This window comes from Vidua chalybeata, chromosome Z (genome assembly GCF_026979565.1).
Source record: "Vidua chalybeata isolate OUT-0048 chromosome Z, bVidCha1 merged haplotype, whole genome shotgun sequence".
In the NCBI taxonomy this organism is placed as follows: domain Eukaryota; kingdom Metazoa; phylum Chordata; class Aves; order Passeriformes; family Viduidae; genus Vidua; species Vidua chalybeata.
The window spans coordinates 53,984,285-54,011,122 of NC_071570.1; the positions used below are offsets into that span (position 1 = coordinate 53,984,285).

At 39.5% G+C, this 26,838-nt stretch overlaps 1 protein-coding gene across 2 annotated transcripts; it reads right to left on the reverse strand.

The window, feature by feature from the left end:
• Window positions 1–6,674: 6,674 nt before the first annotated feature.
• On the reverse strand, window positions 6,675–23,918 carry FEM1C (fem-1 homolog C). 2 transcript variants are annotated; one of them, XM_053931495.1, is made up of 3 exons: window positions 23,782–23,918; window positions 22,524–23,246; window positions 6,675–12,847 (listed from the first exon to the last, which is right to left on the reverse strand). In XM_053931495.1, exons 2-3 carry the CDS (start codon window positions 23,065–23,067, stop codon window positions 11,538–11,540), a joined length of 1,854 nt encoding a protein of 617 aa, XP_053787470.1. In that variant the 5' UTR covers window positions 23,068–23,246; window positions 23,782–23,918; the 3' UTR covers window positions 6,675–11,537. The 2 variants fall into 2 exon arrangements, with proteins under 2 accessions (XP_053787470.1, XP_053787471.1); XM_053931496.1 differs by lacking the exon at window positions 23,782–23,918 and having other exon boundaries at window positions 22,524–23,378.
• Between the last annotated feature and the right edge of the window lie 2,920 nt (window positions 23,919–26,838).

Sequence of the window (26,838 nt, forward strand, 5' to 3'; positions counted from 1 at the left end):
CATTTCTTCTTGGCTGTTCTCTGCTGGTATCAGATCAATGTCACATAGCCAAAGACTCAAGCAGGGTGTAAGGATTTATTACGAAAGAGAGGTACTGCCCCAGGTACTGGTAGCTTTTCTTCGTACTGCTTTTAGAGCAGTATGTTCAGATACCTTGACTGACAATGTTATCCAGCTCCAGTTCACAGCATGATTAGAAGAATAGGACTGCCTAGATCAACTCCTTCACTTCTCCCTTTCTGAACTTGTCAGTGAAAGGGACTTTTAGCAGCAGCTATTGCTATCTGTGTTGCACCACTGCTGGCTGCCAGAGAAGAGAAGAGAAGAGAAGGATGTGCATTCTTCAGCCCCATCCCTCACATTTGCTGCAACAGGAACAAGCTCAAACCTTTGACCATCATACAAGATGGAGAGCAAAGACTGCTATGAGGAGCTGGTAAATGCAGGGGTTGACAGACTCTCTGGCTCTGCAATACCCATAAGTTACATATAGCCTGGTAAAGTCCAACTGGCCACTACATCTTCCTCCTTCTGTAAGACCCTTCCTGGCCTTTCTTTCTCTTGTGCTGCAAAACACAATCCGCTGTCAGTGCAAGATTACATTTTCTTTTGCCTACTTTGCCAAGAAGCCTTTAGCCAGGTCTGTGCATTTAACATTATTTCCTCTAAGTACAGGAAGGTCTCATTATCTGAGTTACCAGTATTCTTGTTGCAAACAGGGCCAGAAGTGCATTTGCTTGCTTCTCCACTTCCACCTTGGTTTTTTTTTTTTACTAGATGTCCAGCTTCCTTTTATTTTCTCCTTTTTGGATTTAAGAAAACAGTTCAATATGCAATTCAAAAACATGAAAAAACACATTAAAACATGTTCTGACAGTAGGCATTTACAAATTTTCATAATCACCAATTTAAATTTTTTTTAGTCTACTAGAACTTATCCTCTCAGGTAAATGACACTTGCCTTGTTAATGGCAAGACAGAACACCCTGTAAGAAGCAAGTTTAATGCACTTTCCACTTTTGCATATAAGTCAAAAAGAGTCAATATGCATCTTCAGAAGAAACATGTGAAATGTCACATTCCTAATACTACCACATATTTCTGTGCAGAGAAGGGCAAAAGAGTCATAACGCAGGAACCCGGTGGACAAAATAGTGGGATCTGGAAAGATACTGACAATGACACTTTTTTGAGGCAGATTTTCAAGAGCAAAAAATCAGCAAGTTAGGAAACAAAACATGGGTTTAATCAGGTGCAAAGCTTTTCAAGTACCTTCTGCATGTGAGGAAATCCAGTTATTACTGATCCCAGGATGAGACCTGCTTATGGAATCTTCAACAGTTTACACCAGCAGTACCTGCAGCGTATGTCTGTAACATCATGTGAAACAAAACCCACTGTGCAGTGTGGGCACAGTGCCCACTGAGCACTTTACTTCCTAGGCAAAGTTGTCTACATAGTTGTCTAACAGAGCCCACATTTCACTTAATGAGGAGGTGTGCTGGTTTCAGCTTTCTTCAGTGCTTCACTGCTGGGTACAGTTTTCTTCAGTGGCTAGTACGGGTCTGTGTTTTGAATTTGTGTCGAACACAGGGCTGATAAAATACAGAGTTGTGTTTGTTATTGCTGAGCAGGGCTTACACATAGCCAAGGCCTTTTCTGATTTTTGTACTGCCACTCTGGTGAAGGAGTTGGTGGTGCATGAGAGATTGGGAAGTGACACAGCTGGGAGAGGTGACCCAAATTGACCAAAGGGATATTCCATATGACTAGTACATAAAGCCAGGCAGAAGGAGGAAGACGATGGACATTAGATGTAATGGTGTTTGTCCTCCCAAGTCACCATTGCATGTGATGGGCCCTGCTCTCCTGGGGATGCCTAAACACCTGCCTGCCCATAGGATGCAGTGAATTAATTCCCTGTTTTGTTTTGCTTGCATGTCAACCCATGTGTTTTCTGACTTTTACCCTTCAACTGTCTCCCACTGGTGGGGAAGTGAGTGAACAGCTGCCTGGGTTTTGGCTGCTTGCTGGGGCAAAACCATGACAGGAGGCTAAGCACCCTCACCAGACATATGAAGAAAGAACAAGCAAGCTGAATCCTGAATTTCTTCCAGCCTTTCCTCTTCCCAACTGACACAGCTTAGAAACAGCACAAGCTGCCTAAGGCATAGCAGTGCCAAAATCTCCCCAAGCATTCCCCATTTCAATGCAGGCTTGACTTAGCCAAAACGGCAGCAGGGGAACAATGGGAGGTAAGAAACTCAACGGAGCAACTGGGAACAGTAAAGTCAGGCAGTAGGTAACACAATGATGATGATAAGAAGCAATGATGGCACATTTAGAAAGGGTCAGAAAGGATGGAGGGAAATCTGAGCATTTTGTTTTAATTTTTATTTTTAAATAGCTACCATTGCATATCACCAGCACTGGACCTTCCTAGACATCACTGTCAGAGAAGGGCTGGCTAGTTCAACAGCTGGCTTTCAGTGGCAGCCAAGGGCAAGAGCAGTCATCATGCCCTGCAGCTTTCAGAGGGGCAGGAGGGCAAGGTATTACAGCTGGAGAAACACTACTGCACAAAGAATCCATGAGAGCTGGAAAATTCAGTTCTTCACCAGATACAGGTTTCCTCTTATAGATTTCATGTCACTTTGAGCTTTCTAATACAACAGTTTCCAGACTTGACAACTGAAATGAAGGATTTTGAAAAAGGAAAATCACACTATGGTCTTACTCATTACTTGTATAAAGATCAATATAAAAATCATGATGCTAACAAGTTCAGAACGCTTGTAGATGAACTAGGAGTCATGGTTTCCCCCAGCCTGCTTAGAAGGCAATAATAACTCAACAGAATTAACTTCAAATCATTTTGGCATGTCTAATAATACAGTCAGTATACAGCCATAGAAAGTCCCAGAGTTTCTCAATTTTGTGCAGCTTGGCCAATTTTTATTTACATTCTGTGCTATTACAGCAAACTCAGGACAGACTATACAAACCAGGATAATCTGATGCTCAGATGCTACCACCTTGATGAACAGGTGGACTGACTGCATATGATGTAATATAAGTATAGCACATTCTGAACAGTGACCAGATCTGCTGGTCTCTAGTAAAGCCTGGGCTGTGATCAAAGACTTTTTCATGGTCCTAAGTATTTTAATTCCTGTGTGGATTCTCTCATGCCTAATAAGGGCCAAGCTCCTGCCAAATCCTCTCCTTCAGTGGGAACTGTTAGTATGGACTCTGGCATCTGCTCACTCTAGTGTTCTGAAGGAAGTTACAGACACACATAGGCTGCTCTATTTCTGTTGAGTTTATTAAACTGGCTTAATGTTGAAAAACTAAGGAGAGGAAGGATAGATGCACACATTAAAACTGTGCAATAACATTAGCCCAATTTCTCTAAGAAATTTAAGAAATTCTTGTGGTTTTTTTTTTTTTTTTTTTTTTTTTGTTTTTTTTTTTTTGTTTGTTTGTTTGGTTTTATCTGGAGTCTTCATTTATAAAATTACCAATGTCAAACCTACCTGGAGCAAATAATCTCAAAATTAAAGTCCCTGGAGCCAGATGATCTGAGCCCTGTTTCCTGCTACAGACCATACTTCCTGTGGTCATTTTAAGAGGTCACTGAGTCTGTGCCTTAGTTTCTGCCTTTGTAAAATGGAGCAAATACTTCTTTACAACACATCAAGAGCACTGTGTACTAAGGTCAGTCATGCTGTCAGGAGGAAGCTTTGCATGTGGCACAGCTGACTCATTTTCCAACAGTTAATGATGTGGTAGATCCACCTTTAGCAATCAACTACATGATCTCATTTTCATGACCCAGCTCAAAGCAGAACATGAGTTATGCAATGTTATGCACGATAGGCAATAACCATCTACAAGCAAGAGGAAAAACAAGCCAGTGTACATGTCAACTTATGTTTAACATCAGAAGACAAACTGAGAGCTACGGTTACACTTGTATTAGAAAGGACATCTATAGAATGAAGGAGTTGATGCCAAGAATCAAAAGTCTGTGACGCTCCATGGGAGTAGAGGGGAATGGGAGAAGATATAAGGGTTACAGAATAACTTATAGTCTGCTCCCATGAACTAGACAGCCATTAGTGGTTAAAGCCTGTTATGTGAGCTTTTGGAACACTTCTTTAAGGCCAGGTGCATTCAAAATCAACACATGTTGTGCAGTAAGACACTTCAGTGACACAAACCCAAACAAGCAAAGGATGGACAATTGTGAGACTCATTTGAAAAGCACAACCCTGATCTGCACAGCAGTGCTAGGGTGCGTACAGCCTGCACAGAGAAGCCTTCTCACAGAACTATCTGCCATCTGGCCCTAAGGTACTGCCAGGAGGGACTGGAAGTAAGCCATCCACACTCCTCGCAGCAGGCCACAGGGTATCTGCCTCACACAACATATTTTGTTTATTTATGGCAAGTCCTGTTTTCTGGTTTGGTTTTGAGGGTTTTGTTGGCAATTTTTTGTTTGTTGTTTTTTGATTGTTTGGGCTTTTGTTTTGGTTGGGTTTCTGTTGAGTTTTCTTTTAGGGATTTTTTGCTTGTTTCTTTTGGTTTTTAACTCCCTGAAGCTTCTATTTCATGCTTTACGGGAAAACAAAGCCTGATAAAGCAAGAGATGTGCTTCCCTTAGCCAGAAAACCAGAAAGAGCACCATCACCCCAGGAGGACGCCCATCTTACAGGCCAGCCAATAAAAAGTACAGGCTGGCCAATAAAATGCCTGGTAGCCACAAATCCAAAGAGAAAGCAGAAAAAGGCAAGTTCACTATTTTTAAACTATGGGATGGAAATAAAAACGAATCCAAGTCTGGCTCATTCACTGAACGTTTTGCCTCACATTCCAGTTAGGATAAAGCTGTGTGTGAATGGAACAAAGCAACATCCAGACACTTAAAATATTTGAAGAGGACAACACAACCTACAGAATCTGAAATGAAAACAATCAGCTGTTTACTGTAAAAAAAACCCTCCCATTGTAAAAAGGAACGAATTAGCAATTTCAATTGCAGGTTCAGCAGCAAAAAGTGTTTAGTGAACGAGTGGATCCTGGGGGTTTTTTGGTAGTGTATAACCAAGAGAGGGGAAAAGGGAAAACCGAACCATTCTGTCAGCTTACTCAATTCTAGATTATTCTGTTTTTTGCTTATTCTTACAGCTTGGGAGTTCTTTTGGTTAGAGAATGAGAAGATCACACATACAAAGCTAGGAAAACATGTATTTCAAATGGCAATTAAGTTTCTAATTAGTGATAGATGGGAATTCCAAATAACTTTCTAAAGAGAATTTTTAGTAAGGAACTTATGACTTGATAAATCTTCAGGAGATAGGATAGAAGCAACCCTTTGAACTTCAGAGAAACCCAGATCATGTGTCTTATGATCTGATGGGAGATGTGTTTGCCATTTTCATAATTTACATTGCCTCACACTGACTGGCTTCTGACAGACAGTTAGATGAATCAGAAAGTAATTATTTTTTTCCCCTGTGTGCATGGCTCAAAACTGTTGTCCATAATTTCTAAGTATAGCTCCTTCTCAATTTTTCTGAATGCTGGAGATCAAGGTAAGACTTTGGAGTGGGGGAGAAGGTCCTTCTGCTGTTCACTGTGGATGGCATTTGGCCCTCTGGATATTATGTGCAAAACAAACAAAAGTATTGCCTTTGCCAGAGCAACACACCTCACACTTGGTCTCTTTTGCCCTAATCCTGCACTGTTTTGTATGATGAGTTTTGGTTCAAGCACCAGCCAGCACTTGCTACTGCCAAGAAGCCGTTTTTGGATGGTTACACAGCTTAGGTAACAGCAGACATCTTTCATTATCTGCAACTGCAGAAAGATGAATAATGATATAAATGATGCTTTCCAGTTTTTCCCTTTCCTAATTAAGTGAATCTACATTCAATTCACTAAAGCCATCTGTGTGACAATTATCCTACCAGAAAGTTCTGGAGCAGTTTTCCTCATTCAGAGCCTCATCTTTTTTGATCCTATTGTTACTGATCAGGCCTAATCTAAAGTTACAGCTCTCTGAAATGTACACTTCCTTATAGGATAGGATTGTGACTACTGTGCCTAACTATAAAAGTATTTTGAAATTACAATAGTAATTTTCTGCAAAGTCTTCAATTCTCCAGCTGCCTCTAATAAGGATCTTCTGCTTCTCTCACCCTTGAAATGTTATATTCCTCTATTTTTCAAATTGCTAATGCAATATGGAAGATCCTTCAAAAGCTTGAAGAAGAAAATTAGTTTGTCCAACTTTCTTGAAAACTGTCTGCTGCTTACTTCTTACAAAGGCATTGCTATCTACTTTTAAGTTACAAACTGGAAGTACTGTTTCCTTCCAGTTAACAGTATGACTAAATGCTTTTTCTAGAGAGTGTGAAAATAATTTCTCCTGTATCATCCAGTTTAAGCCTTTTCTTTACTACTACCCACCACTGAAATTTAAAGGCTTTGCCAGACCATAATTTCAGAGAAAGAAAGAGCATATAATATGGCCTTTTGCTTAAGGTACAATTCTTAATGACAGGAAGGTTGAATCTGCAGCATTCACATTTAGCTACTCAACAGGAAAAGTAGTTTACCAACCAGTACTGCAATGCCCTACAGAAAACACATACATACACTCGGACAGGTGTTCTCCAAAACATATTTTTAATGTAATCTGCATTTGGAGCCTAAAGAGAGTAGGAGCAGAGAAATATGGTTGTTATTCTTTTTTTACATTGCTCTTAAAGCTAAATTACTTCACGTAAAAAAGAAACTGCAGTATTTCCATACACGGAGCTAGCCCTGCATAGGAAGTCTTTGCAATAGAATGGAACACAAATACAATATTATTTAAAACCAAACCAACAACACTCTGCCCTCACTGAGGGCTCAACAGTCACTTTTACACTCAAAGGCAAGAAATATGAGCAGTCTAGTATGTATCTCATCAAAATTACCAAAATTACTTTTAAGTGTTAAATACCAGTTGGCATCATTGTAGTCACAGAAGGTAAAATTAGTATTTAGTCTACTTTTTCATGCTTCTCAACATTTTAGAGTATAACCGTCATTCCACTCTATATTTCAAAGCATTTCAAAGCTATTTCGAGAGCAGCCATATCCCACCACTGTCACCTTGCAGCTGATACAAAACTGAGGAGAGGTACACTTTTCTTCAAAAGGTTTTTATCTAATTACAAATCCTCCTTTAAGGATTTTGCTATAGCACTGCATTACTTTCTTTAAAGTAGTGTTTGTAAAAATTGAAAGAGGTTAATTTTAACCAGATGCAAAACAGTTGTTAAAAGACAGCTCTTTGTGGACTTAGGAACAACACAAGACTACTTCCTATCCAGGGAGTGTTGTGAAGTATATACGGAAAAATAACCACAATGTTGCCTTGCATTTCAGAAAATGTCTTTACACCGCACTTAAATAGAACAGAGACACTGCAGACAGCTGGAATCTTGTTAGCAGCCTAAGTGATACAAAAATAGGAACATAATTTTAGATTTTTTAATGAGAATATTTTTCATCTTCCTTGTTGAAATACTTCAGTTGAAACCCACAACTATCAGAAGAAAAGCTGCTCTATGCATTTATCCCTTTTCCCAAAAAAATGCAACTTAGAGGTCTCAACAAGCAAGGAGGTGTCAGTTCCTTTGTCTCTAGGGGAGTGATACCTGTAAGCTGTTTAATCAGTTTAAAACCTGTTTCATCCCTGAAGGGCATATAATTATTTCCGCAGTGTACTCAGCATTTTTCTGTGTCAGTAGCTCAGAAGCAATGTGTCTCATCAGAAAAAAGGCCAAACAGGAAGAAAAATGCTAAAAGAATTAGTTAAAAATATTACAAAATTAAGATAAATAAAACAGAGTAGTGTAAACACATACATCTAAATGCAAAGTGACCAAAAATACATGAACTCATCTGCCAGGACACGTAAGTCCAAGTTATCTGGCAAGATAAGTATTCTCTTCAGCAGAGAGCTTCATCACCATGAAAAATTAAATTCAGCATGGAGGTGATAAATCTTTTGGATTGATGCACATCAGTAGATATTTACACAGAAACTCGTGCAATAAGTCAGCATGTACTAATAGCCTGGTTTGTTTCTAAAGAGCAGCTAACACAGTAAGCCTTTCTTGTAGCAATATTCACTAGATTAACATAGAACTAATAGTGATATGCTTTCACTTTTGGGAATGCTTTCCATTAAAAAAAATGCTAACAACTAAAAATTTTTACATTATATTTCTGGGCTAATAATTATAACTCATAGAATGATTTGGGTTGGAAGGGACCTTAAAGATCACCTAGTTCCAACCTCTCTGCCATGCGCAGAGACATCTTCCACTGGACGAGAGCCCCATCCAGTCCGGCCTTGAACACTTCCAGTAATGGGGCATCCATAACTCCTCTGGACATCCTTCACCAGTGCCTCACCATGTTCATAATAAACAATTTCTTCCTTATATCTAAACTAAAAAAATCTCACCCTTTTCAGTTTAAAGCCATTCCTCCTTGTACTTTCACCCCATGACATTGTAAAAAGTCTCCCTTCAGCTCTTTTGTAGCCTTCTTTAGGTCCTGGAAGGTCCTATATAAGGTCTCCCTGTAGCCTTCTCTTTCTCAGGCTGAACAACCAACCAACTAATTTTACACAGGGCAACTGACAGTTATAATGATAGAAATTTAAACTAAAACTACCAAAAAGCAGGACAGATTCCAAAGTAAAAGACTCTAAAAATCCTTTTCTCTATGACCTATACAAAAATAATTACTTTTATGACTTGAAGTATAATTCTAGCATGGTATCATTTGCTGATTATCCCCACCTACAGAGCAGCAAAAAAGAATTAAAATGTATAAATTCAAAAACCAAACTACATGTCCTCACAAATGAAAAGCTGAGTGGCACGTGTCCTAAGCATTACAAATCACAGCAATTCAGTCAGTTGACTAGAGTTTAGTCTCATGCGATGCTAGAGAAACCTGCATCCTGGCCTGTATCAGCAATAGTGTGGCCAGCAGGATCAGGGCAGTGATTGTCCCCTGTACTGGGCACCAGTGAAGCCATGCCTCAAGTGCTTGTTCAGTTTTGGGTCTCTCATTACATGAAAGATATCGAGGTGCCACAGCATGTCCAGGGAAGGGCAGAGGAGCTGGGGAAGGGTTTGGATCACATGTCTGATGAGGAGCAGCTGAGGGAGCTGGGGTTATTCAGCCTGGAAAGAAGGAGGCTCAGTGGAGAACTTAGGACTATCTACAATTACTTCACAAGGCAGGGGTTGGCCTCTTCTCCCAAGTAACAAGTGATACAACAAGGAGAAATGGCCTCAAGTTGAATAAGGGGAGGTACAGAGTAGATACTAGGAAAAACTTCTTAATGGAAAGAGCAGTTAACCAATGTAACAGGCTACCCAAAGGAAGCAGTTGAGTCACCATGGCTGGAGGCATTTGAAACATGGGTAGATGTGGCACTTAAGGACATGGTTTAGTGCTGGACCTGGCAGTGCTGGGTTAAGGGTTGGACTCAATGATCTTAAGGATCTTTTCCAACCTAAATGATTCTATGATTCTCATAATAGTATACAACATAGACACGGTAAGGGACAAACCAGAGAAAATTGCTTCAAAACAGCAAGTCTGGTAGTGACAATACACAAACAGCACTGCTTTCAACATATCTTTGCTTAAAAACATCCCCATAATTTTTGCAAAAATGGCTAAGCTAGTAGGCACCTGTATGCTGCCATACACTGGCAGGAATGCCAAAACAGAACAAAAACAAGGAAGGGCTATTCTTATGTGCTCCCAAGATATGTTCTTCTTCAAGTTCAACTACAAATGACAAAAGTATTCTAACATCAACTTAAAAATTAAAGTTTTACAAAGACCCTCCTAACCTAACCAATCTGGAGTCTAAATATGTCTTATCTCTGACAAAGGTATAAAACCAGTTGTTGGATTTCTAGAGCAAGAACCCCATAGGTACACTTACTGCCCACAACTGAGATGAAACATTAAGCCAAAAATACCCAAAACGCTGAATGACTAAATTTGCAAGTAAACTGTATCCTATCCAACAGAAATTAATTTCACTTTAAGACATTTGTAGGGCTAATGTGCCATATTAAATCCTACTATTAATCAACAGTAAAGTGCTGAATTATATTAATTACCTGAATCGCACTCACATTTATGATCTCCATTTACAGACTTCTTATCAAGTCAAAAGAGCCCTTTCTGTTGCAAAAGCTAAGCTGTTGTGCAAATATTATAAAAAATAGGTACTTTAATAGGAGCTATATACACAACAGAACTTCTGCTTTTGTTAAGTACAACTGACATTGTAGAGATGAAAAATCCATGCAAGTATTTATAAACATATGAAGAAAAAAAGGACACTGCTATAGAACTTTCAATACCCCGGCAGACAGCCACTTACTATACTATATGATGTCTAGATCTGGACTGATAAACATCATGCCATCAACATGCTTTAGTTTTCTTATGTAGCTAAAGCTGATTTGCAGATTTTAAAGCAGAGCATATATTTGATCTATTTCTCATAGAAGTGTATTATTAAGGTCTGAGGTTAAGCTTTGAGCAAACTTCACATCTAGTCACATAACTAGCACAAGCAAGATGTTAAGTGCAGAGGGGAAGGTGTCAGTTGTACATCATGAGGACTCTTCCCCCAGCTGCATGATGCAACAGAACAATTTTCAGATTTAAAGTTCAAGTGGACTACAATTAGAAAAGAGCAATATTTTCTTCTCCCCAGTTTAGGAAAAAATTCCAGAGGATCAAATGAAAGCAACCGCAGTTACAACAGTCAAAAAAGTCAACCCAAGTTTGGAGAGCTGATAAATAACTCAAAAATTCATCATGCTATGAAGACAGCATTCTCAAAGAGAGCTCTAAACAAACTGCAAAACAAGATTGGCATTTAAGTTGAAATTGGCCAAGTGCTGCATAGAAATATGCTCACACACAACAGTCATGTTTAAGCCAGTGCATAGAGAAGATAAAAGCACTTATGGTAGTTGCACATGTTAAGAAGTCCATACAGCTTGCACAGTTTAGCAATGAGTCCATAGAAAAAGAAGAGAGTAGGAGCAGGAATGCTCAACCAAAATCAAAAAAAGATGACCTTCCAACTGTATAAAATCCACGTAACAGTTACAGTAAAAAGACATCAGTGGAAAATACTCAACTCAGTCCAAACACCCAACAGGCAAATAAGACCAGAAAAGACAAACCTTTGGCAAACAATTTAAAGTCTAAATATGGCATTACATTTCTAAATAATCCAGAAAATATATTATATGGCATATTCATACGAAATACTGGGTAACCAACTCTGCAGATCTGATGCTAACAACACTAGCCAATGAGAGCAAAATGGAGCGAGCTAAGGGAACGCTGGTGTATCACAACAGTGCTCAAGGAAAATATCACCATGTCGTGCTTCAAAAACAGTACTCTGGAATGCCACACTATCATCTATGGAGCAAAACGAAGTTCTCTAGTTTTTCAGGGATATGCCCTGCATAGGATATGTTATGATTCACTATTACACGAGCAGCAAGACACTGCAAAGTAGTATAATTTATGGGCTGGATTAAATTCTTTGCTATTTCCTTCTCATCCAGCAAATCACTAGCTGTTTGTTTACATGAGTTTGTGGCATCGAAATGTGAACCTGACTTGATAAGAAGATTCATGATATCTGGATGGTTGTTCAGTGCAGCAATGTGTAAGGGACTGTTGTTATCGGAGTCTCTGACATTTACATCAGCACCACATTCCACCAGGATAGCAGTTACTTGTAGAGAGGGGAATTTACAAACTGGATAGCGACCAACGCATGTAGTATTATTGTCAACAGCGAGGTGAAGTGGACTGAAGTTATTTTTTCCTCTAGGCTGAAGCTTAAGAAACTTGTAAATAGTTTGTTTCTTAAAATGTTCCTGTTCTGAGCTGCAAGGTACTTTCTCCAACAAGCAAATTAAATGCAAAATGATGGAAAGAGCTTTGTTTAGCTGTATTGGATCAGGAAGACACTGGGTTTGTTTCATGGCCCGTTCTATTTCAAGAACGCTTTTGCACAGTATACCCATTAGATCATCAAAAGTGACAGTAGTGCCTAGCAGGCCCTTTGCCCTATCCTGAAGCATGAAGGAGAAAAGTTCAGCAAATGATAGCAAACTGCTGGCTGTCATAGGGCTTAGCGGATCAAGATTGCTCTGCTGCATGTCCAAAGCATACTTCCATAAATTGATGCAACGCTTGAAGTTTCCGGAGTCTGCATACACAGCACCTCTGTATCTAATATAGTAGGATGTGTCTGGGTGTGAAGGGCCAAGAATGCGTTCTCTAATTAATAATGCTTGCATTCTCATTTCATCGGGGTCTGCAATAAGATTTTCTAGCTCTTCTGAGCTGTTTACCTCTTTAGCATAATCATAAGCCATAATTAGTGTTTGTGGCACAGGTTTGCTGAGGATATTAGTCCTATCACTGTATCTCATTTCCATAGCTCTTTTCCAGTATTTCAAAGCACCAAGCAGATCTCTCTTTTTGTCCACAAATGTTGCTCCTAGAAGTTCCAGGGCATTTATGCGCTCAGCCTTACTAGTCTGTACATGCTGGGTCAGAAAGTCCACTATATTTGTGTGGCCTGTCACACTGGCTGACAGAAGGGGAGTCATTCCGTAACCATCCTTTTCCATTTTAGCACAATACTTGAGAAGCATCTTCATGATCTCCAAACTTCCAGATTCTGCACAGTCATGTAGTGCTGTATTTCCTGCAAGAGAACAAACACAATTACACAAATCATATCAAATTAGAGTCCAAATCTCATCATGCTAATAGTTAAAAAAAAAAAGTAAAAACCCCCAAAATATTAATACTTTTAAAATAGCTTTTGTTTCCCCATTTATGTACTGTGAAAGCAAGGCTGACAGGAAGCTACAGAAATCAAAATGTTTAATATTTTTATCTGAAAAAATTAAACAGGTTTAAGAAAAACCCCAAACCAGATTTAAAATGGAAATTTTCACTACATAAAAGCACAGGAGTCACCAATTCCATTCTATCAAAAGTCAAGCAAATAGGACTTTTGACTGGAGACCAGTCAAAAAGAGACCAGTTTGACTGGACAGAGAACTCCTCTTGGAGCTTGGGAGGGAAAAGAAATTGTATGCTGTCTGGAAACAAGGTTAGGCTTTGCAGGAATTTGACAGCAGTTCATATATTCTGAGGACAAGATGCAGAAGGCCGAAGCTCAATTAGAGTTGAAACTGACCGGTATTGTGTTAGACAACAATAAGGGTTTTTAAAGTACACTAGTAGCAAAAGGAGGTCTAAAGAAAATACCAGTCTGATTGAAGGTGGTCATCTGACTAATAAGGGTGAAGAAGTGCAGAGACACTCAATGCTTTCCTTTGCCTCAGTCTTTAATAATACAGACAAACTGCCATCTGCCCTGGATTTAGAGGATGACTTCAGGAACAGTGAATGAGGCCATCAAATTTAGCTGACACATTAATCAAATTCATATAAAACATGAGTAAAAAGTTATTTTCTAAAGGTTATGGCTCACGTTACCAGAGGTACGAACATACTTTGTACCCCGAGTCATATTTTAAGAGCAAAATTCAAACATTTTAAGGAAAAAACCCATAAAAAATACTGGATTGCTTCATTTATTGACAGTGAACTTAACTTTCAAAATTGTCTTTTCCTGAATAATCTCAAAAGAGTGGCCAGTGATTTTACAATCATTTACTAAGAGGTAAACTGAGGAAGACATCCCAACACAAAGTGGCATATGAAATTACCTGTTAGATCAAGATTCATAAAGTTAAATCCAGTTCATACAAAGGGAAGTGATTTTCCTCCTTTCTAATACCTCAGGCAATTTTTAACATCAACAGCACTAAGTCAGTTATAGGTCTGGCCAATCTCTACCTAGACTAACAAAATTTTCAATTGCAGGAGCAGAGATTTAAGCAAATTTAGGTGGATTGAAAGTTGGCAAATTTGGCATACATAGCTTATCAACTATAATTCTCCCTGTCTTTATCTGACATCACAGACTAGAAAACTGTCAATATGTCAACTGAGAAAGGACAAGACCTTGACATGCCTAAGAGAGGAAGATGTCAAATGCAGGCCTATATACAAACTTACCAATATGCATACACTTATTCTTCTTGCTATGCTGCTGAAAGTCTAGTTAAAATGAAACTACAGCAGTTAATTCAGAACTAAAGAATGGCTGGTCCCTCAGATCATCTTCAGTTTTGTATTTATTGATAAAGGCAAAACCAGACACACATGGGTATTGTCTGAGCCAGCAGTTAACACAGCTGTTTCAGGGTGTACTCAACTCCATACACTATCCTTCACAGCAGAGCTCTGCAACTGGCAGCTGTGTCTTCCTTCAAATAAATATTTTTAATATATTTGTAAAATAGTAACATAAAAGCTTATTAAAGATAAATAAGCCAAAAGGCATCAGTAACGTCAAAGTTCTTAATATTGTTTCACAACTGTTAATTTATATTTTGCTAGTTTTGACAACTGCAACAGTGCCAGCTATGCATATTACATACTGCAGATCCATCACCATGTAATACTGCTTTTGACACTCTTTTATCAATTGACAGGCATACACACTATGACTAAAAAAAATCCACACAAAATAAGCTTGGCCACTGGCCATGTAAACTAAATCCAGCAGTCTGTATGCCACTGACTTACAATGCAGCTATGTAGAACATGTGGAAATATGCTTAAGACTCCAAGGAATTTCACTGCTCTTCCAATTGGATGCTCTAAATTTAAAACAATTTAGATTTATTTATTGGTATTACAATTACTGATTTCAGTTCAACAGCTTATCGGAAATAGTGTAAGTTTTCAGTTGTTTATACTGCAGTAGCCCTTAGAATTAAAATAACTACAGCTTAAATTATGCCATGTATAAACTAATAATGCAAGGCCATCACCACTAATTTTTATGCAGCGGCTGCACCTCACTGAAGTTTGATTGGATGGTACAGATACAGCAGTGGGAAGAATACTTCTTAAGAAACTCAAGTTTCCATAGAAAAGTGCCTAGGAGTAAAAAGATTGTTGAGAGTTGCCAACTTAAAAAAAACCCCAAAATATAAGCCCCAGCCTTAAGAAATAACACTGCCAGCCATTTATACCTAGCAAGTATCACTTGCTATATTAGAGGAAGAATTTGAAAGAAAACATGAGAGCAGCCTTAGTGTGCAAATCAAAGGCTACATACTGGCCACAAATTGACCAGGAATTGAACAATTCAAATAAACACAGCAAATCAACCACTATTCTGTGAATTAACTCATCAATTTTAAAACATTGTCTATAGTGTCACTATAGTGACCATATAATCTGTAGTGAGAAACAGTGGCTGAACACAATTCAGAAGTTAATTCAATTTTTGTAACATTATTTATTCAGTAACAAATTAAAAAACAATGTTATATCTATTGCTGTATTAAGAAGGAAAAAGGTCAAAAAAAGCAAAACTAATTTGAAAGTCATTCTCTTTGACAAGTAATTTTTGAAGAGACATATGATGGGTTTGGTCAAATTAAAGTAATTTTTTAAAGATGGGAGTAATTATTGAAAAGTAGGTTTCATCTAATTTTTTAAAATCAATTTTAAATTGGAAAATGACCAGGAGGAATTTAATCACATATCAAAGACAGCTATTGTTACCATAACATGAAAGGTTCCTCCTTGCACAGACAAAAAACTGGACTACAGATGATTCCGGTAGTCCTGATACTTCTCTGCTAAATATTAAGTGTCACGATATTGTATTGCTAATAGTGCTTATAAACTGCTTCTATCTGTATAAAGCTTTACTATTCATATTACCTAATAACTTCCTCATTAAAATTGGCAAAAAGAAACAGAATAACCCTAACTCCAGTCCTTCCAAATCTTGCAGATATGAAGTACAGAAAAAGGTATGGCTAGTTGGCATTGTATCTTCACACTTTACTCTTTTGTTAACAGGACTCCTTTAAAAGGAGTTATGAACATTTCAGAAACACTTCATGTATCACAAAACTAACTACCCAGTGTTTCCAAAAGCTTACTGGAGCAGGGATGGGTATTCAAATTCATAAGGAGGACAGGCCTTTCTATGTCAGAAGCAAGTAATTCCCAAAACAGACTGATAGCTTGTGACAAGGGAATGAAAGAAAATGAAGTCATGACACAGAAAGTGATTTGACTCGATTTATAACCAATTAAGTGCATCCACTTCCTAATACTTCCAAAATGTTATCAGATTTCCACGTTGTAAAACTTATATTAAAACTTAACACCAATCTGAATTTCTATCCAAGATCATAAAAAAACAAAAGAAATAAAAGTATTTAATTTAAATGACTGACCAATGTGTAAAATTAACCACCTGTATATATTTTCACAGCCTTACAAATGAATTGATCATTTTTATAAAGTGAAATTTTTCATGTAACATTTGTTTCTTTTTCTACCACAGCACCTGAAACAATTCTGTCTTCCAAGAGTCTTTACTGATTTAGAAGTATTGCCAGATAGATACAACATGGACAGTGCACAAGAAAACTGTTATACATCCTAACACTTAGTATGCATAGTAAATAAAAATGAAATGTCTTTCCTTCAAGAAACTAACTAAAAATGCAAAGAACTGCTAATCTCAACAATTTATTTTAATCTAATTTCCAAATGATGTAAGGGAATAATTGCAGTCTTGCTCACTGAAATACTTCAAGAGAACTTGTATCATCAAGATTATCAATTATTACATGAATAACAGCATGCTGTGAATGATTTAATTTAAACAAAAACTTTTTAGTTAGAATTAAACTTAAATTGTATCTTTATCTTCCCTAATTGAACTTGCAGACATTCCTCCTGAAGTTCAGTCTCCGCACACAGTCACATACAAAATATCAACAAGTTTCAGAGCCCTGTACCATGTAACACCTACCAAAAAAGGAAAAAAAGTAAACCCCTTCCCAAAAAAAAAAAAAAAAAAAAAAAAAAAAAAAAAAAAAAAAAAAAAAGACACAGCACATTTTTAGAGCAAGTATTTATTCACAGGGAGAATTTAAAAAAATAACAAAAAAGCAACAACAACAAGCAGAAATAAAACACAAGGACCTTTGTTTTGGGTTTTTTTTACCCACTACCTGCCCCCTCAATGCTTCCATGAACCTTGGCAACCAGAGAAGACAAACACCCTCAGAAGAAAACAAACCTGTAAAGACTCCTTAATGTTTACAGCACAAGAAAATTAATTTTTTTTTTACACTAGACCACCCTTATCATAAAGGAAATAGCATGACTCTCCATAATCCCCCTACTTCTGGGTCTGCTATGTCTGTAAATGATTTTTTTCCATCACCAGCAGGTTTGAGTATTACACCTTCCAGTACCCCTTATAAACAACACTACTGAAATAGCACTAGCCCTTGATATAATACCCATAGAGACAGAGGTTTGTATGCTTCTATACTTCTCAAAATGAGGGAAGAAAGTCAACAAACCTTGTTTACCACATTATTTTACAAAACTGTCAAATACTGTGCCAGTGGAATTAAGGAATCACAGTATTCTTTTTTTTTAATGCAAACAAACACTCCTGTGCATATCTCAAGAGACAACTAAGAGAATGCCTAATCCAGCATTTCTTAGAAACACAATTCTGATTTTCTAATATTCTGGAGGGGAAAATCCGGTCCTTAGGCTAGCTGATGAGTCTATTAACTACAGAAAGCAGGCAGAGTTGGTGAAAACCACTAACAAAATCACAGAAAGCACTCTGAAGAGCGAGACCATATACCAGATCACTGAGCAATGGAAAGACTTACCAGCAATGTTCACGTAAAAAACCTGCCTTTCAAGCACGGATTTGAACAAAGGTTACAATTCCCTTGCATTTGGCCCATCCTAGCTACCAGCATATGCATACTTTATCTGTAATCTAACTCACTAACTGATTCAATAATGGATTTTTTTCCCTTCCTTTCTGCAAATCTGGCAGAGGAGAATAAAGTATAACACAAACTATTAAAATATGCACTGCAAATTTTCAAAATGCAAGATATTAATTGTCCTGTCTGGAATTGAAACAGAAGTATAAGATTTCTTTACGATCAGTCTGAATGAAAAATATTTCTATTGGGGAACTTAACTGAAATACTGTACCTTAAATAAAAAAATCAAACAAAGACAGTCCCAAAGAGCCCAAATCTGTAATCTGGAATCCTTAGAACCACTGACACTTGTATTAAAAGAATAAGCATTTCGCTGCCTACACATCACCAAATGAACACTGTGCACAGAAACACATCAGCGAAATGCTGTATTTGAGAATGCAGTGGTCTGTTCTGAAGGTAATAATAAGGTAGCACCACTCTAACAACAAATCACTGGCAGGCTTCATAATGCAGCAGAATAGAAAATGGAATGTGGCTGACACAGAACATGCTCCTCATCTGGCACAGAGACAAAACTGTGAGATTTTGAGGTTTTAGTTCTAGGATTCCACCTTCTGAAAAAAATTGTGTTTCTGCTACTCTAACATCCACACTCTTCCTACTTTTAGGAACAGCATAAAAACTTTGCATCTGAGAGATCACTGACTACAAGTGAAACTCCTTAAGCTTTATTTTTAATTTTCAGCTTCTTAAATGAGGAGTTGTTCTGCTGGTTTCAGCTGGGGTAGAGTTAATTTTCTTCATAGTGGCTGGTATGAGGCTGTGTTTTGGATTTGTGTTGAACACAGGGTTGATAATACAGAGATGGTTTTGTTATTGCTCAGCAGGGCTTACACTGAACCAAGACCTTTTCTGCTGTTTGTACTTCCATGCTGGTGAAGAAGTTGGTGGTGCATGGAGATTGGTAAAAGACACAGCTGGGACAGATGACCCCAATGACCAAAGGGATTTCCAGACCATGGGACATCATGGTCAGCACATAAAACTGAAGGGAAGAAAGAGAAAAAGTGGACCATTTGGAGTGATGGTGTTTGTCTTCTCAAGTAAGTGTCACACATGCTGGGGCCCTCCTGGAGATGGCTGAACACCTGCCTACTCATGGGAAGTGGTGAACTAATTCCTCACTTTGCTTTGCTTGTGTGCATTGTTTTTGTTTTCCCTATTAAACTGTCTATATCTCAAGCAACGAGTATTCTGTTCCTGGTCTCACTGGTGGGGAAGAGAGCAAGTGGTTGCCTGGGGCTTGGCTGCTGGCTGGCTTTAAGCCATGACAGTAGAACACTGGTGAAAGTTATTAATCAGAGACAGTGGTAAATTAATTCGCTTTGTGAAGTATTGCTTAGGCTGCTTCCTATCTACAGATATCTTTGCTGTTTTCCACAATTACAAAATAATAAAACCTATCCACCCTTCTTAGCCCACCTATCAGTTTGTCCCCATCACTTACACTGTTCATGTAAACTAAAATATTTTTTAAAATAGCCTTTGCTTACAGTTCTGCAGATTAACTCCTACATAGAAATTCAGTGAAACTGTGAGAAAGCTCAGATCTGCAAAACAGTAGAAATAAATACCATCAAAGGCTCATACTTTAAATTCAGAACCATTGGCCATCTTTCACGGTTGAGGACTCATCTACCCAAACATCCTCCTTCAGCATCATCTACCATGCGACACTGCCAGACCTATACTTCACCTCATTCACCTCAGTATAGCATCTTACCTGACACACTCTGAAATCTTTATGAACACCTTAATTTCCTGGCTGTACTTCCATACTTTCATAACTTTTTCAAGAACCTCTGAACCCTGAACTTCCATAGTTCAAAACACAGCTGTGGGAGTCTGCATTTTAGAAGCAAGATTTCACCACATGTTTTCACCCACTCTTTCATAAATGTAAATGCATGTAAATGTACCTATTTTTTCCTATTAAAGTATTAAGATTTTTCCCTGGAACTGTTAAACACTTTGAAACATTTTCATATCTATACATTCATGAGGTTTAATATGTGTATTAAGTTCTATTTTGCAATATGAAAATCCAGTGGAAAACCACAAGACATAAGTCAAGTAATTCTGCCCCCCACCCTCACACAAACTCTAAGAATAATAAATCTTAGGACTTATTTCTGTAGAAAAAGGATCTACAGAAATCTCCCACAACAGCAATTCTACTGAAGTTTTGTAGTTCTGCTCTTATAAGAAGCATTGCAATTTTAAATGCAACAATTTTTTTTTTTACATCTTTCATGGAAGAATAGGCTTCTCTATACACGGTCCAGGAAGGGGCCTGTCTAAATATAACTCACATACAAGGGCAGCAACTCTTACCACCAGGAGCACAACACTCAGATGCTCTGTTATCTTCCGGCTACAAGCACACGACACACTGTCAGCTATTTAGCACATAGCAGAGAGGAGTAGAAACTGAAAGTAATACACAAAATTCTTTGGGGGGGAGGATGACAATGTAGAATTAATACTGTTTGACTAATTTTAAAATCAACAGCATTTCTGCAAAACAAAACTGAGGAGGTTACCTGCTGATTCTCAGCCACCGTTACAACACTTACTGCGACCAATTTTCCTCAGTTCTTCTACTTTTCCACAGACAACTTTCAGGGTTTATAGTACTTTCTTGCTTGCTTGCTTTACCTCACCAGTGCTTTTTCAATAACTTCAGAGATAAGACTTCTTAAAGATACCAAAAAGTATGCTCCTGTCCTACCAGAGGGGATTTCCACACATTACCAACAGATAGCTACTAAGTACACACAGCCAGTTGTACACATGACAGTTTAAAGTATAAAATGAGTTTTAATGAGCTGAACCCTATCCAATCCAACTTCTTTAATTAAGGATCATTTATCTACTTTAAGAACCTTTGCTTGTGTACCTAGATGCAAGTCACACAGAAACTAAAGTAAGTAGAAAGGAATTAATATAATAATTGACAGCACTGCAAAAATCGTCAGTCATTTAAAGAAAAGACAAATAATGCTAATTCACTAATAAAGTGAAAAAAAAAGGATGAGTAAGGTAAAGACTACTCCACCAACACAAAACGAAAAAGAGCTGCAGAATTACATCCTTTTCCCTAATAAATCAAACATTTAAGAGCATTTCTTGGTTCACACCTAACATATAAAGAGATAGATTTAAAACTAAACCCCAAGTTTTCAGTTGGTTACACACTTTATATTTAGCTTGCTATTCCCAGAATGTTATTTAGAAAAATGACATTTTTATCCTACCACAAGTCCATGATGATTCATAAGCAACCTCAAACCCTTACAGAGGAAGATTTATTTTGCTCTTCCCACCTCCATGACAAATCTTTAGCTTTCTTTACGCTAAACCCACAAATTTGCATGATCTGCTGAGAAAAGGCATATTTAACCAAGTAGCTTTTCTAAAGATTACTCTCACATTTGGTATTTACCAGTATCATACAGCAATCTAGACATAAAAGATATTTTAACACAAATAACTGAAAGGTACAGTATACGGTTACAAATGTAATTAGCCTGAAAAAGGCAGCAGAAGTATTATGCTACAAAATGATCTGCTAGCAGATTCGTTTTTATATATATTGATATATATATTAAAAAAACCCAAAACCTGCTGAAACATAATCCTGGCTCAGTGAGACAGAAAGTTAGCTGTAAATTGCAGTAACTGGTGTGCTTTTAAGGCTAACATGCAAGTCTGATTTATAATAGAAAATTTATATGTTCAACTAATTATGATCATAGGAAAAAAAGCCAGAAATTTATTTTGCATGGTAACACTAGAGCAATTGTAAACAGAGGCAAAAGGGTTTGAGATTTTTGAGCCACTGGAAGTCCTTCTGCTGAGATCACAGTCACCTGCATCTTCATTTCTTCAATCCTAATATATAATTTTGTTTACCAGCACTGAAAAAGGTACAAAATTACTCAGTAATTTGGAGAGAATGGGTGAAGACCAAAGTAATTATTAGTTTTCCAATGCAGAAGGTAATTTTTCTCCTTTATGTGTACTTCCTTAGACCAGCCTTACTGGTACAGATCACTTTTATGTACAGCATACTTGATTTGTTAAAAATTACTACAAAAACCAAGAACACATGTTCATGTTTTTGAGTATGTTGCTAGACCAACCTACTACACAGACTGGTTCTCAGCAAGTTTATTAGCTTTTAACACATTCATAAATGTGACACTTCATATGACTAAGTATTTTAAGAATTAGGGATTTAAGAGTAAAATGTATCAATTTAAACAAAAATTTTATAATCCACGTTAAAAACCAGTAAATTAAAAAGTAAAAACACAGCTATAAACGCTTTATATATTACATTTTATGAGAAGATTTTTTTTTTTGATGCCAGGCTCTTTAAGAAGTAAATTAGTAACTTTACCTCTATTTACTACAATGAAAGTGAAAAAATGAACTTACCTTTAACACTTTTTCTGTTCACATCAGCTCCTTTTTCAAGTAAATACTGAGCTATTTCTTTGTGGCCTTTGTAACATGAGATCATCAAGCACGTATGCCCATGACGGTTTGATACTTCCAGGTCTGCTTTGTGCTCCACAAGGTATTTGACTATTTCCAGGTGACCATCAAAACAGGCAGCTCTAAGAGGAGTTGAATTTGTCAGTGTTGTGTTGTTGACAGATGCACCATGATCCAACAGACACTGAACAACCTTCAAGTGGCCGGCAGCTGATGCTGCCCACAACGGCGGAGCTCCCTCGATGGTTTCACCATCAAAATTCACCGAGCCACCAACCTCTATAGAGGCAGAGCAATGGTCCAACAAGTATTCCACCATGTCGAGGTGACCATAGCGAGCTGCCATCAGAAGTGGTGTGGCACCATTGGTTTTTTCTGACATCAGTTGGGCCACCTCTTCCCTTGTTTTGCTCGCCAGTAGCTTGGAAAGGAGCCGCAACTTGCCATCACGAGCTGCGTTGAAGACTGCTGTCTTTAGATCCATTTAGCCTGTACCTCTGCTTCCTGATGGACACGCTCCTGAATTTTTCAGCCAAGAGCTTATTGGAACTGCTTAGCCCAAACAGAATGTCCCCAGCTTCTCAGATCAGTTTCATCCAGATAGGGAAACATGGAGACTCCGGACAAGGTCCTGACGAAGCGCAGGCTACGCTTATCACAAATCTGCAAAAGGAGAATTCTCGATGTTTTCACCTCCTACTTCGCAAACGAGCAACCGCATTGTATCTTCCCACAGCTACACCCAAACAAGTCGCTGTTGTGGCGCGCCGGTGTCCAGCAGCATTCCTTGGGACTCTCCCGGGCCGCGCGGTGGCCCCTAAGGAAAGCTACGGGGAGGAGGGGGCTGATCCTACCAGCGCGTTATCCATACCAAACACAGAACGATTCTCTTCTCCCTCATTTCTCCGTCAGCTGCACCCCCGACTGGCTCCGGGGCGTATCCCAAGTACAGAGACCCCTGCTCCCGCCAGAAGACCCGCAAACACGCACCTTCAAGGCAGCCAAGTGGGGAAGGTGACGGCCGCATTCCGGCCAAGCACCGGACGGCGGGGAGAGCCCGAGCCCTCCTACCGCCTCACGACCGGACCCGCTGCACCCAGAGCCCGGGCAGTCCCATCCCCCTCCCTCCTTTCCCGCACGGCACCAAACCCTCGCGGCCGCCGTGCTCAGAGCCGGCTGGAAAGGCCCGCCGCGCTACCTTCCCGGGGCGCTCCGGATGGTCTGCCGCCGCCACCGCCCTCAGAGGGACGCACCCGCCGCCGCTGCCCGTGCTCCGTCCGGCGCCTCCATGACAGCCGGGCCCCGCCGCCAGGGCCGGCCCTGCGCAGGGGGCGGGGCGGCCCCTCCGCGGCCAATCAGAGCCACGTTCCGCGCGCCTGGGGGCGGGACTACGGCGCCGCTCGAGGGCACCGTGCGGGCTCAGCCGGCCGCTAGGGGGCGCCGGGAACAGCGGAGCGGGGCCCCGGTGTGCGGAGGGCGCTAATGTCCCACAGGATCCCACAGGATCCCACAAGGTCCCACAGAGGTGCTTTGAGAATGCACTTCATAGACACGCCGTGGGCTTTGTACGGACACATCTCTGCTGTATACCGGCACTGCTGGGTCCCGTCCTGTGCTCCGCAGCACAAGAGAGAGAAGGACCTGCGGGAGCGAGTCGGCGGAGACCACAACGATGATTTGGGATCAGGAGCATTTCTCGTACGCGGAGAGACTGCGGGAGCTGGGCTTATGTAGCTCAGAGAAGACTGAGAGGGGATCTCATTAATACATACAAATATCTCACAGTCAGGTGTCAAAAGGATGGTGCCAGATTTTTTCTGTAGTGCCCAGCGGTAGTACGAGGAGTAATGGCCATAAACTATAACACAAGAAGATCCACCTCATCATGAGGAAGAACTTTACACTGAGGGGGGCAGAGCACTGGAACAGGCTGCCCAGAGAGGTGGAGTCTCCTGCTCTGGAGAAATTCAAAACCCGCCTGGATGCATTCCTGTGTCACCTGCTGGAGATGACCCTGCTTTGGTGGGGGGATTGGACTGGATGATCTCCAGAGATCGCTTCCATCCCTAATTATTTTATGATTCTGTGATTCTGTACATATATGCTTTTCGAATTAAAAAATTAGATTAAAATTCCAATTTTTGCAGCACAGATGAGGATCTGGCTCTGGACAATGTTGCTGTCTGGTGCAAATTTTGCTTTTCTCGACTGAGATTGCACATGGCTTGCTACAGGCTTAGGATTTGACATTTATTGTGTTCCTATGATAACAGAGAGAAAACTCCTAAAAAGAATATAAATTCTGTCACAACCAAGTATGGTACCTGGAAGCCTCAGAAAGCAGTCACATGCAGGAAAAAAAAAAAAAAAAGGGAGAGAGAGAGAGAGAGAGAAAACAGTTCAATTTGTAATTTTATGTACAAAAGTAATGTATCAGAGTCTGGGTGGCCCTTTGTCCCTTTGTACCCAGTGCTGGAACTATGATGCACAGGCTGCTGGTTGTTTTGTCTGCAAGACTCAGAAGAAGAAAGACCATAAGAAACTGATGGGAAATTAGAATAAAGCCATTAAAATTTTTAAGGAAGTGGTGGTATTGATTTGTGGAGATGCATTAAAAGACCTAACGGTGTGAATATGCAACATTAAAAGGAAGTGGGGGAAAGAAGAAAAGAGAACATTTTCAAGAAATATCAGTGGAATGGAGGATTTACTTGAAGAGAGTTGCCAGGTGTAATCAACAGGAATTAGAAACAAAATGAACAGATGAAAGAGCATACTTAGCATCAAAAATAATATGCTGGTAGGGAGGATCTGCCAAGCCAGAAAAATAATTTGAAAGTTGTGGGAGCTAATTGATAGTCATGGTGGGCTGTGTAAATGATAGCACGTGTAAATAAGGTATTATAGGGAACAGTTCTGTGCTGGAGGGAACACGGAGATGATAACCAGACTGACCTTCCCCCTTCAGTCGCTGGAGTTTTCACGGCAGGCAGTCAGCAGTGCAGTCAGCACTGATCGGCTTGCAAACTACAGGGCAGTGGGTCTAGAAATGCATCTGTGGGTGTCAAACACAAACACCCCCTTCCCAGCTCTGAATTAGGCCAAGGTCCTGGGACAGGGTCCAGGGGAGGAATATTGGTCAAGTAGGCCAGAAGGGAACAGGAATGGCTTCTGCAGAGATGTAATGCCTGGACCATGGCAGAAGATAAACCCTTGCATGCAACCACGAGGCACGCTGATGGGGATTTTAGACACAGCCTGTCAGACCACCAGGCTTCTTCTCTATATAAAAATATCTTACTCCTGTGGCAAATAATAAGTCTGCCTTGATATTTCCAAAATCTACCTTAGAGTAACTAGGTGTTTGAATGAATTAAGCAGAGAAATTAATTACTAAAGAAAATTTTACAGGAGTTATACTTCTCTAAGTGCCCTGATGCCACTTTTTTTCATTCATATCTCATTATATATACATATTAAAGAATCACTTATATTTTCAGAGGGCCATTCTCATGATGTAAGTGGACTTAAGGAGGTCTGACTATATGGCTGCCTCCTGACTGCTGTTCTATGAATTTCATACTTTCATATTGCCTTGTGGAGGAAGCACTTGCTTGACAGTACCTGGCTCTGGGGGCACTGAGAGCCAGCACGTCATGACCTCAGCCTGCACTGCAGTTATTGTCTGGCTTCCAGAATGAACCTAAGCCCTACTTCCCAGAGGTAAAAAGCAAATATTTTGACCCAGTGTACCAGAAGCACCATGAAAAATAAGATATATCAATCCATGCTTTAAGGTTTCAACTTCAATCATTCATAGCTAGTCAATCTGTCATGGGCACACTGCCAGCAACCATTTCATTTGTCTTATGTCCCCCTCTCTTTGGGATGTAGTTCCATGCCCATGGGGAAGACGGATATTGATATCAGGCTGGGATCTTTGGTGGTGCCACAAACACAATGCATACCATTGAAAAGAGCAAGTCAGTCTTGTTGCTTGTTCAGTTTTGCAGTTTCCCTCCTCAAAACACTCTGGTTTTGAAAGCTATGAATGAAGAATGGTGTTAAGTGGAATACTAGTGTTGTGATTACTTAGTTCTCACCTCAGGGTATTCTTGTCCTCACAGCTGTTCACAGTAGACAGCAGCAGGGATTTGTCACATACACATGTGCTACCCACCTTGCAGACACCTCTGGTTTTGTGTGGAGCAGTTGTCCCCTCAGTGTCTGGGTCACAGCTCTGTAGCACTGTATC